This window comes from Ambystoma mexicanum, chromosome 12, assembly GCF_040938575.1.
Source record: "Ambystoma mexicanum isolate Mex_15411 chromosome 12, UKY_AmexF1_1, whole genome shotgun sequence".
Taxonomy (NCBI): domain Eukaryota; kingdom Metazoa; phylum Chordata; class Amphibia; order Caudata; family Ambystomatidae; genus Ambystoma; species Ambystoma mexicanum.
Genome location: NC_090936.1, coordinates 929,449,056 through 929,461,539, shown reverse-complemented (window position 1 = coordinate 929,461,539; position 12,484 = coordinate 929,449,056). Strand labels below are relative to the sequence as shown.

The 12,484-nt window shown below is 45.8% G+C and overlaps 1 protein-coding gene across 1 annotated transcript in view; it reads right to left on the bottom strand.

Annotated features, from left to right (window-relative positions):
* CFAP54 (cilia and flagella associated protein 54) overlaps positions 1 to 12,484 on the bottom strand; it is a 3,669,934-nt gene that overhangs the window by 691,913 nt on the left and 2,965,537 nt on the right. Inside the window, exon 45 of the mRNA XM_069629416.1 lies at positions 7,220 to 7,286. Coding sequence (XP_069485517.1) covers positions 7,220 to 7,286 — 67 coding nt within the window. The remainder of the gene's footprint in view (positions 1 to 7,219; positions 7,287 to 12,484) is intronic.

The window sequence follows — 12,484 nt, the reverse complement described above, 5'->3', positions numbered from 1 at the left end:
CTGACTGTAAGTCTGGAGTATCTGGGAACGTCTCCCGCAGCGCATCCCAAACCCGTGCCCGCACTGTATTAAAAGACGCTCCATCATGACGGTCACAATCTAATGTCACTGCCGGGAAACCAGCCTTAACCCATACCCGGTCTGCTTGATCTCCTACTGCTGATACTAGTAGGCTTTTCACATCGCCTACTGCCAGCGGTATGCCGGCAGTATGTTTCTCGAATGCATATATCCACTTGCTCGCCCCTCCGGACAACGGGGGCAGTAACTTCATCAAATTAGCTTTATCCATCTGGGCCCAGGGTATATAGTTTGGTCTTCCTCCCCCTCTGTGTATTAGTGGAAGTTGTAATTTTCCTTTTAACGTTGCGCCCCCACCCACTTTGGTCGTCGCTGACCCCAATGACGCCATCCTCCCCACTCTATTCCTTAGTCGTCCCATCCACTCGTCATCTATTGTTCCTAGCGAGCATGCACCGTCCAGCTCCTCGCTTTCCCCTCCTACTGCCATGCTCAACCTATCACTCTCACCTATTTCGCCTCGGACATCACATAGCAGGTCCTCTCTGATCCCTGTCTGCCGTGATACATCACCGATGCTCCCCTCTGGTGTTTCCACCTGTATTATTCTTGTCGGTTCTTCCTCAATTCTGAACAATATTTCACCCTTTTTCCATCCTTCCTCAATTTGTCTACTTTCACTTGATGTTCTGGATACACGTCCTGATCGAGTGGGAGTGCCTGCTGTACGCTCACATATGTCTTTTATTCTTGAGAGTTCATCCTTTGCTATCGAGAGCCTCGATTCTAAATCGCTCGTTAGCTTTTCTATGTCCCCTCTTTGCGTGCTTGTCTGGGCACGCTCTCTAGTGCTTTCGTATGGTGGGGGGGCTGTTGGTCTTAGGGGTGTAGTAGTTGTAGGGGGAGGCACATAAGTAGGATCACTATATCCTGCTGCGGGGGCCGGTTTATGTAATATCGGGTACAAACTAATCACCTCTACAGGTTGTTCTGTATTTAGTTGTTCCTTCTCCTCTCTTGGAATCATCAATGGGTTATCTGTGGTGGAAGGTAGATCAATATTTGGTGCCGGAGCTTTGGGTGGGGGTATTTCCTCAAATAGTCTCCAGAGATCTAATATCTCCTTCCTGTTTTGCCACTGTTTGCCCTTATACTTGAGGTGAATGCACGTTCGTACCATATCTAGAACGCTTTTTTCAAAAGACCCCCCCTCAGGCCAAATCTGGGGCAATCCTTCCCCTTTTAATTCTGTTACCCATTGATCGTGGTATTTCTTTATTCGTTCAGCGTATCCCGGTAAGCTCGTACAAATATGTGACAAGGGAGTCTCTGCCCCCATATTCTAAATCACTAGCAACGACCGTGTCCACCTCCTTTACTTTTAGTTAGGTGTAGATATGTGTATGTATACCTTTATGGCACAGACAAGAGCGGACGTCTCAAAGATATCACCCAATTTTATTCACTGCGCAAATCCTTTCTCACTCACCATAGCTCATCTCCTTCCCATTCCCATACACTCTCATGTGATTTCACTTGCAACTAATCAACTACTAGTTATGGCCAACACTCTCTGGCACCACCTCGCGGTCAACCATTCGTCTCCAATACTCACACGGTGCGCGCACCCCTCACAGTACTTTCCCACTCACACCTCGTCTTTTTCCTCCCTTTCCTCCCTGGCCAGCTGTCCCTGTTTTTCTGCTATGGTTACTGTGTTCACGTCTGTACGTGCCACTACTTAATCCCCACTCCTACAAATGTGCTCCCTACTTTATAGTTCTTCTACAAGTATATTTATCTTATACCCTTTTCACTTTCACCCCTTACCCCGTGGAACGGAAACAAAAGAAATAGAAAGAGTAGCAATCACTAAAAGTATCCTAAGTGTCTCCCTTTGCCAGACACCAATAACTTATTTTTTACTTCTTCATATATTCCCAGTACTAGTTTAGATAGCACTATGCGGCGCCGCCTTCCACCCCCTTTCGGAGCTAGGTTCCCGTCACTTCTACTTCTTCACTTACTTCTTACTCCTAATGGCCATATGCAAAGAAAAGATAAAGAAAGTTTTAAGACCTGTCTTTAGTAGACACCCGTGATTCCCTCCTCTATCTGCCCACGTTCTCCTGTTCACAAGTTCCCCTCCCCTTCCCTTTATGATCGCTCGCACTCGGTACTCACGTGCCCGTCTTGAACCGATAGTCTCCGAAACTGGGTCCGTCCAGGCGGTGTTGCCTTTCTGCTCAACAGTCAGCCCCGGCTCCGGCGAGCGGTACTCAAAGGGGATTTTGCAACCGGGATCCCGTACCCCTTCTAGTTTGAGTGCGCACTTCTAAGCGTACCGGTCGCCGTTGGCGGGTAGCTTCCCGGAGCCGGCTCACCGTGCGTTTCCCTTTTTGACCGGAGATTCTCGTGCCAAAAGGGGGTCGTTAAAAGGAGTTCATGAAAAATAATTTGGAAATATCACGCTATCGGGGTCACCACTGAAAGGAAGCGCCCCCAAGTTAGCACGATCCTCCCCGCAATGGGAGACAATAATGGACACTCCCGTAATGGGAATAAGGCCAAGACAGAGTGCGGGTGAGCGTAAGTGGGAGTTTATCAAAAGAATATGGCATGCAAAGAACTCTGCAACCTCCGAGAGCGCTCTGTCTGACAATAGCAAAGACAGGCGTATTTCTAATACAAAAAACGTCATCAGAACCTACACACTATAGGGGGCACAAGTTAATTGGGATTGGGTGGCGTCGACTAACTATAGGTGTTGCTGCAGCTTGGTTGGTCCGGGTGGGAGGACGTCACTGGTCAGCCTCGTGGGTAGGGTTGGGCCTGGCAGGCCGGCTTGAGGTCATCCGGGCGGTGTTGGTTCGCTGGGGCAGCCTGTGACAAAGATGAATACCTTCCCTGACTTGGGTGCCCTAGATCATGCACATTGCAGTTACTTAAAACCCCATATCTAACTGCTACAGTAAATCTTTCAATCAAAGAAATACAACACAGGAGGAATGCACCTTGTGAGGGGTCTGGTGGTCATCTATTGGATTTACCGGTGTTCTGACGTCTGGTATTTCAGGTCGAGGGGCTGGGCTCTGGGGCCTGGTCCGAATGATACATGTCTGTCTGCTGCGTTAGAAGTTATTATATAAATGGGTCTCTGTGTCTTGTCCCGGCGTTGGGGGTCGTCTTTGCACGGGGTCATGATTCTTGGGGTGGTCTGGGGGGGGGGGTTTATGGGATTTACGAGAGGGTGCTGGTAGATCTGTGGATTCAGACGTGGGTTTATTACCGTGCTGTAAATAACACAGGTGGCGGGCTGTGGCCTTGGGTGCGGTACTGGGGCCTCTGATTCTCTGAAGCGGCTCCAGCTTGGTTGGGGGAGGAGAGGGAGCGCGGCACATGCCTTAGCTTCTTCATCTGGCAGGCTTCGTAGGGTGGGAGGGAGAATGGCCTTGCATATATTCACAAAGGTTTTTTCCTCGTACGTTGCTGACTTTTGAATGCAGAACTTTTATAATGTTTTGCCTTATTTTGATACTTCTTCAAACACACATTTATATTTCAATTTTGTTACACATTTCTTCAATACATTCGGTCCGAGTACCTTTTTATTACATGGTATTATATCTACTACAGTGGTTAAGTATTTATATACATTCGACGGTACATGGGGTAGAACTATGTTATGGACCACAGAGATTGACGGTTGCCACTATGGGTGACTTTTAGACGACATATAGGGGTTCATGTGTATACATATGACTTAAAGATACTCCCTCTGTGATCTAGCAGCATTAGTACAGTCACAATGTGAAGTCATATAAACATTTCACTTTTATGGCTAATTCATAGTTTGCAGATTCTGTTTAAGAAGAGCAGTTCACTAATATCACCACTTGAATTCATTTCTGCGTCGCCCTGGCCTCGCGGCCCAGGTCACACGGGATGCAGTATTACATTGTGAACGACGAAATGTTACAGTGTTAGCATCTCGGGTTAGCTCATACCCGGCTTTCTCATGGGAACGCGCTCGCAGCGGATCTACCATAGTGCTGCGGCGGCAGGGATGCTTGGAAAGCCCTCCAAAGGTGGGGGGCCGCGCTACAGTGTGCTAAACTCACGCCATCTTTGCTAGACAAGATGGCTTCTAGGCCTAACTGAATTTTTGTATATGCAGGGAATGGATACGTGTGGGCAATGTCGTCGGCGGGTGAACCCTCCTCCACCTGGGCCCGGGTGGCATGAGGGGACGCCCACCGAGTCATGGTCCTCACCTGGGGAGAAGGCTGCAGGTGAGGAGGGCCTCGCGGCCAGTCCTCCCCTACACTTTCTTCATTCGGGAGGAAACGTGAGTAAACGCTTACTAATGCTGTCTTTCTTTCTCCTCTTTTCAGGTTATGGTATTCCAGGATGCATGCGGTGCCGGATGATGGAGTTCGTACCTTCAGGTGAGTGGAACTGAAGTCAGCGATGGATTGAAGACAGGATACTGTTCCAGGTACGTTTTGTAGTGTTCTTTCTCTCTCTGCAGGTCCTTGGTTTCAGGTAAGAAATCATCAAAGAACTGGACACGGTGAGCGTTAGGCTGCCCACAGCAGAATAACGCAAAGCATGTTCTGCTGTTTGGGTGCGGTTTAAATAGTCTTAGGAAAGTAGTCCCAGGCCTGCCACACCCAAAAGACTAAACCACAAAGCTCAGTTCCTTGCAACTGAGCTATGTGTGTGCCTCCATGTTAGCTGAAACCCCCTCCCCCCAAGTTAAATAGTCCCAAGTAAATAGTCCCATTCTAATGTTGGTCTTCATGATGGTTATGAGCCTGGCATCAAAGGTGCCAGGACTGACTCCAAGAGAGTCTTGGATGAGGTTTTAAGGCCTTTGACCTGGCCCTAACTGGAAGGCTGACTTGCGAGTGAGGGCCAGGGGAAAGGGTCATGACAGCTTCATTTTGAAAACTTATCATCTACTACAGAATTTGGCAAACAGAGATGGTCTAGAACGTCCATCCCGAAATATATTACTGCATACCCTAGTCCGATTATTTTTCGTACATACCTATTACTCACGTTTAATGTATCAGTAGCTTTGTCACCAAAAAATTGGAAGAACAAATTTTCATATCAACATACATATTGTCGTTTATGTGGTAATCTTACTGACGAAACAGTGGTCCACCTGATTACAGAATGTGAAAGTCTTGATTCTTTACACATGAAATATTTTAAGGCATATAATAATGCAGTAAAGGTGACGGTCATACCTTCTTTATGGTTGGGTTTTATGCAAGGCAATGATATTCATTTACTATACTACATTGTCAGGTTTTATTTGTATCTTGTAGAGATTTTTAAATGTCTTCAATGAGAAGAATTGTGTTTTTATTAGATTCTCATGTGTAAAGTTGAATGTATTTTATATGTTTTGTATTTTATGTTATGTTATACAAAGTCTGCCGCTATATGTATATCTAATAAATACATTGAAATTGAATAAACACAAACCACCAGTCATCAGCAAGCTCCAACTTGCATTCTTTGATTAATTTGCCCAGTATGTTGGTCCTTGTGTCTCTTAAGGCTGGACAAAATAATACCAAGTGTCTCCGAGTTTCCTTTGAGTCTTTGATCAAACACAGCCTACATGATGTATCAAACCCGCTGTGAAGCGCTCTTGGCCCCAACATTTCTCTTGTGGAGAATAGGTTCAAACTAAAGCGCATGAACTGGGCTCTAAAGTGTCTATTTGGGTACTTCAGCAGATACTATGGTAACGTGTTGCGTTTCCTTGCCTCTGGGCTTTCCCTATAGTTTGTATGATTGTAAGATTGAATACCGGCCAGAATGGGATAGGCAGGCAGTGTGATACCTTTCACCTGTAACAAGACACATTCGGGGAGCAGTGACTGGGACCCTCCCAATTCCCTCACAATGCCTCTGGCGCAGGACTGACTCCGGCAAACACCCTGGTAGACTGCCTGCCCCAGGTTGGAGCGGGGGGGGTCCCTAACCACCCCTAACAGGGTCAAGTCCCTGACCATGTCATACCTTGTGCTTTCAAGGGTAGTCTAGTAATGGGAAAGGAAGGTGAAGGGGATTTTGAGCGTCTACCCCAACACTGTACATGATAGTTTCTCCTTGGTTCACAGTCTCTGGGTGCAAATGATTTGGGTGTAAATCAGAATATTTAGGCTTCAAGCAAAGGTCTCTGGAAGTCTCAAGGGCTCAAACGAAAGTCTTGGTGGCTCCAAGGTTGTCTGAGGTTTATGCTACTCAATACAGGGATCCCTTGTCTGGATATGGTCCCTTCTCCATCATTCACGTTTTGCTCTTTCTTCTTGGGTCTTTATTTAATTTTTTCTTTTATTGTGCATTTTAAGGTGCTTATACAGCAAGAAAGTGTGTTTTCAAAGCACCCACAGTGCAAAACGGGGAGGGGACATGGGAGCAAAGGCAAATTGAAATGACACTGGTGAACAGGAAAGAGGAAGTCCTACTAGCTTTGAGAGCATTCACAACATGCAAGTGCTGATAGAGGGGAGGGAGGGGAAAAGGGGTAAGTGCTAGGAGATTCCACAGAGAGGGAAGTGCCAGGGAATCCTTTATATTCAGATTCTCTGCTTACCATCCTTGTCTCGTGCAAGACCCAATCACCAGGGCCTCTGGCTCTATGTGTGCTCACATGCTAGGCAATGATGGTAATGTTATGTGTAACAGCTGCTTACATCACAAGGCTTGCCACCCAAACTGCTCTACAGCTGGGTCTCCTTTTTCTTGCCACCTTCCTGTCTTAAGGTCTTGGCTCCATGCTCCAACACCCAGCCCTAGTCTACTTTTTTAAAGACTTGCACCAGTTTCTTGCCAGGAGGACCTCTTCCACAGCTATTCATCGCCCCCTCTTCTGTTTCATCTTTCTTTCCACCTCCTCAACAGTCTACCAAGTGTTCATACTGCCACCCAACACCCTGCCACACCTCCTTGACTCAGAATATAATTCCCTCTCTTTACTTCATCTTGGTTCCTCTCGGCATCCATAATATATCATGCCTCCTCAGGTATTCTTGAAAATCCCTTTATGTTTATGGTCTTCTGAATGAGCCCCATTGTCAACTGGGAGTTACAAACAGGAATGAGGTATGGAAAAATGAGTAAATGGCACATCTTTTTTCTATTAACAATATGCATTGGCACTGTATTTTCTTACCTTAAATAAAAAAGCAGACAGGATGCAGCATTCAGTTTGCATTGTCAAGTCTGAAGTCAAAATGTATCTGCATTAGTTAAAAACAAATTAAACAAGAATGAGAATTCATGAACATTTGAAAGATTAAATAATGAGAGATAATGTCAAAAGAACACACATGAAGTCCCTACATTCAATGTAATTGTCACTGACTTTATTTGTACATTTGTTACATCGTGAAAAAATTATGTGTGGGACTCTGCAAACACTTGCACAGCTAGGGTCCTGAGGGTACAACTTGCAAGAGGCACAAATTAAGTTAGATCTCCGGTAACGTCATCGCCAAATTAAACTGCATTATGACACACATTGGGTCTCATTACAAATTTGGGATAAAAAAAAGTCAGTTAAGTGGCAATAATTCTGACACTTTTTTCGAACCATCAAATTCCCTCCAAACATCATTGGATTTACTGCTGTTGAATTACCGCACATGGTGAATCCAACACAATCCCTATGGAACAACATGGACTCTATAAAAAGGGATTACAACTGGTGTTGCCCCATGTTATGCAGAATTATATACAGTACTCTTTGGGAACACCACACATAATTAAGACTACAAGTGACAGTACAAATTCACCTTTGGTACAAGCCTGTAGTACACAGTTAAAGTGGTAGCGATGGCTGAGCGCCAGACTTATCTCAAGAGTAAGTGAGCAGTATCAAATAGTTACACAAAGGACAGCAATTACTATGATTCAGGCAAACGCTGACTCAAGGTTTTCAAGTAAAAGAATATACATTTATTTCACTCTTCAGTTGTATAACATGACACTATTATAAGCCGATTAAAAATCACACTCTTAATACACCACACCACTCCCAAAAAGTTCCAGACAAGTTAAGCTCACAAAATGAAGTGGGAGCAAAAAGGCACTCTAGCAATTTAAAAGGGAGGGAAAAACAAAGTTAATAGACATTGAACCACACCAACAGGTAAGTACTCAGGGCATTTGAGCAATAGGAACTACAGTGCTAGAATCAGGTAGAAAAGGCTTAGGGCCAAAGCCAATGGGTCAAAAGTCTTTTGCTCAAGATCACACAGTTCAGGGTAATTTGCGGTAAAGTTCGTGCCATGGATTCCAGACGAGGTTGGTTGGCAGAAAAGTTAGTTCGAAGAGAAGGACAAGCCTTAGGTTTGGAGAAAGATTTCAAACACTTTCGCCGCGGCTGAACCAAACGAACAAACGGATTTGCACAGTAGCTTAAAATGGAGAGGAAGCTGTAGCTGAGGCGGACGTTCCTGGTAGTTCCTGCAGGCTCATGGTTCCTGAAGCGACTGTCGGACTGACAAGAAGTAGGAAGACTGGGGGTCCTGCACTACCCAGGGAAAAAAACCAGCAGCAGAGCAAAGCAACGAAAAAAAGGTGCGCTCCTTAAAACCCAAGCAGGGTCCGACCTTCCTGGCTATCCAGCCCACTGTAGCTCTGTAAAGCAAATTTGACTAGAGGAGGGGTCCTGGCTTGCAGTTTGGGCGAACTGGTTGGTCCCACCAGCTCAAGGGAAGAAGTTTCCTGGAGGATCTTCTCTGTCGTCGGATTCTGAAGATTCGGACCTGCAGCAGGGCTTCACCGGGAGGTTCAGTCATTGTAAGGGTCCTCTTCCATCAGCTCCTCATTGGTTCTTTCATTCCAGTAGCGACTCTGCCTTTCCTGTCCCAGAGACCTGCTTTTTCTGCAGTTTTCCCCCATTCATACAGCCTGGCCGTCAATCACACAGCAGGGTGGCTGTCCTGGCAAGGACAGTCACCCAGCCAATCAAATAGAAGTTTGACTTGGGTGTTAGGCAGAAACCTGTGCAGTTCCCTTAGGGACCACTGCAAAAGATTTAGGACTACAGGGGGTTGTCAGTAAACCCAATTGGTAGCAGTCTGTACCACCCAGATTTACCTGGTAGCTGTGGCTGAGCAGTCAGACTTCTCTCAAGATGAGTTAGGCAGTATATAGAGTATACACAATAGGTACAGAGATACAGTGGCACAAGCAAACACTGACCAGAGCTTTGGTGTAAAAGTATATAATTATTTATTTAAAGACACTTGTAATTTACACTAGCACAAATAGAGGTAAGTAAATTCAACACACAGTCACTTTTATATATATACAACCCTGATTACTTATTAGACAAGTCTTAGTGAGAAACACCACTTATTTTCAGACAGGGGTGAGCGCTTAACATAAGATGGCACTCTAATAAGTTATTAAAAAGGGAGGGAAAAGGTAGAGTTATGAAAGCACACAAATTCCAATACTTTTCAAAGAACCACAGTGAGGAAGGTTAGGCAAAGTCTACTGGAGAGCAAGGAAGTTCAAATCCCAGGCCCACTCTTAGAGAGAGCAAGCGAAATGTGTCCAGGATCACACAGTGGGGTTATGCCCAAAGAGTCTTTGTAAATAGTTCACAAAAAGATTGAGATAAAGTCAGGAAAAGTTAGTTAACAGGTCCCAGGCTAACCCAGGTTAGAAAGTCGAGGATTTACTGTCACCTCGAACGATCTGTCGCAAGGGAAGCCAGGCGGGACACAGTACCTGGAAGTGGGAAGAACGCTCCAGCGGGGGCAGTTGTTCCTGGCAGCGGGTGCAGGTCGGTGTTTTGTCCAGAGGAAGAGGAGGTCTCGGCGTGGAGGAAAGGTGAAGGTTGTTGCGCTGTCAGGGAAGAAACCAGCCGCGGAGTTTCCCGGTTACAAGGTACGACCCTTTTCTTCGCAGTAGTGGTAAATCGTGGTATTGCGGTTGCCGGGGTGCTTGGCACGGGCAAGGCGGCCACGAGATGGTCCAGGAAGGCGAAAAGAGGGGCAAACTGGTTATCCCCACCAGTCAAAGGAAGTAGACTCTCCGGACTGGAGATCTCCTCTGTCGTCGGGAAAAGTGGTGAGACGGTTCAGCAGAGCTCGACCGGTGGTGTCATCGTTGCAGGTCGGCTCGGCTTCTCCCTCCTCGGATTCTTTAGGTCCTGTGGTGACTTCTGAAGTTCCAGTCCCCAAAGCCCTGCTTTTATGCAGGAAACTCCCATTCATTCAGCCTAGCTGTCACTCAAACATGCTAAGTGGTGAGCCGGGCGGCTCACCACTTGGGCCAATCACACAAGAGTGCGACTTGAGGTGCCGAGGCAACTTAGTCCAGGGTGCCTAAACCCCCTCCCACACTCCCTGTGGTACCCAGACAGAGTGGCACCACTTTTGGAGGCTTCTTTGGAGAAGCCCGCCAAAAAGTGAAACACAGGGCTCGGCTTGGGTTGGAGTCACAGAAGCGAACACAAACCCCATTTTGGAACCAAGTTTCGGCAAAAAATACCAACCGGTGAATTTATATTAATTTAATAAACCGGCGGTATGTTCGAGGCTATTTTAAAAAGTGGTAGCCTCGAACAATGAGAAAATCCCATAGGAATATATTTGCGGTCGAATATAAAAAGTAGTATCCACTGCCACCAGCCAAAACTCGGTCGGGGGGGACTGGAGAGTGCCCCCTCGAACAACAGACCCCGGCGCAATCGAATTGCCCCGACCAGTACGTCCACAATAGGATGGTTTGTACTGGTTCTGTTCACAATTTGAGACTAGTAAAGCCAATGGTGACTACATGCCCTGGGAGACAGTCAGTCCCAGGGTATGGAGTCTATGTTTGGGGGTCGCTACGACACCCCTGGGTTACGGCCCGGAGGGTGCTGTGTAACCCACATACCAAAAATACATGAAGCCCTATGGGGTAAAGGACCCCATAACCCATAAAACACATACAAAGTCAAAGGAACACCTCAAATCATGTCTAAGAGTGGCAGGAAAAGAGACTCACTCTTAGCAGGAGAAGAAAATAAACCCCAAAAATCCAGCAAAGCTGCTGGGGGACTCACTAGGTTTGGGAAATTAGCCTTTACAGAGAATTCTTCCTAACATTGGGTTACCAAGGGAACCCATGGCAGGGGTCCTAAGACCCCTCCCTTACATCCTGCCTACCCAGACTTTCAGGCGCCTTAAGGAGAGCTTCTGTGCAGAAGCCCGCAAAAAGACGCCGAACAAAGGGAGCAAACCTGGTTTGGCACGCAGAGTACAACACGAGAAAGACATTACAAAAAGAAATGGAGAATAAACCCAGCCGGAACCTTAATAAAATATATATTGTCAATCGGTTTATGTTTGAGGCTAATATAATAGCCTAAACAATACCATGGTTATTTAAGATAACCGCTGTATGAAAAATAGGGTAGTTACCACTGCCACCAGCCAAGTCTTAGTGTAAAGGGAGCAAAACAATGCTCCAAGAGACACAGACAAAAAGGGATAAGAATTTAACCTTTCCAATACTCCATGCAAGATGGGGTGTTTTGGGTCTGTGGTTTAAAGTGACTAAAATAAAGTTCATGGCAACTTTACCTTTTCTGGGGGACAGTAGTCAGCCCCAGAAAATTGAGTCAGGGGGAAGTCTCAAAGACAACCCTGTGTCACTGCACTGAAGGTGCTGTGTAACCCACATGAAAGATATGAGGCCGTGGAGTAGGTGAGGCTCCAGTGCCCAAGATCACACAAAAAGTGGAAAAAAAACACAGCAAAAAACATCTAAGAGTGGGAAAAAGGCTCATACTCTTTCCAGGTGAAAAAAAACCCTAGAAATCCAGCAAAGCTGCTGAGGGACTCATTAGGTAAGGGAAATCAGCCATTTATGAGAATTCTCCCTAACACCCCACTTGTAATTCCCCCCACTAAATCTGTGGGCCAAGTGGCAGTATTGTAACTGTAAACGTGCATGGTGGAATAACAGCCAAACCCGTAATGAGGGCCATTGTTCTTACCCCTTGCCAAAGCCCAATGTCTTGAATTTACAAAATCTCATTGTTTCCATTAATCACCATAACATGAATTTATCTGAAAGAGGATGTTGTGGTGGATTCTCACCTCTCCATTATTTCTAGTAGGGGCCTCTGTAAGTATCGACACACTGCATGAATTGTGCTGTCAGAGGCTGTGCATAAATAGGTGGGCACATTTCTCTTATTGCTGTTTTTTTAATTTAAAAGAATAAAGATTGCCCAAGCGCTCAGCACAGGAAGTCTTGATTCTATTAAAGGCACAGCGGTGAGCATTATGCTTAACTTCTTTAATACTGCTATCCAACAGCCTTTTAAGTCTTACTTTCCTTTTCTTATTAACAGTTTCAACTTGTACAAATAACAAAGGAAAACTCAATAAAACGAAAAAACATGGGTATACTACAGTCCCCATGAGAC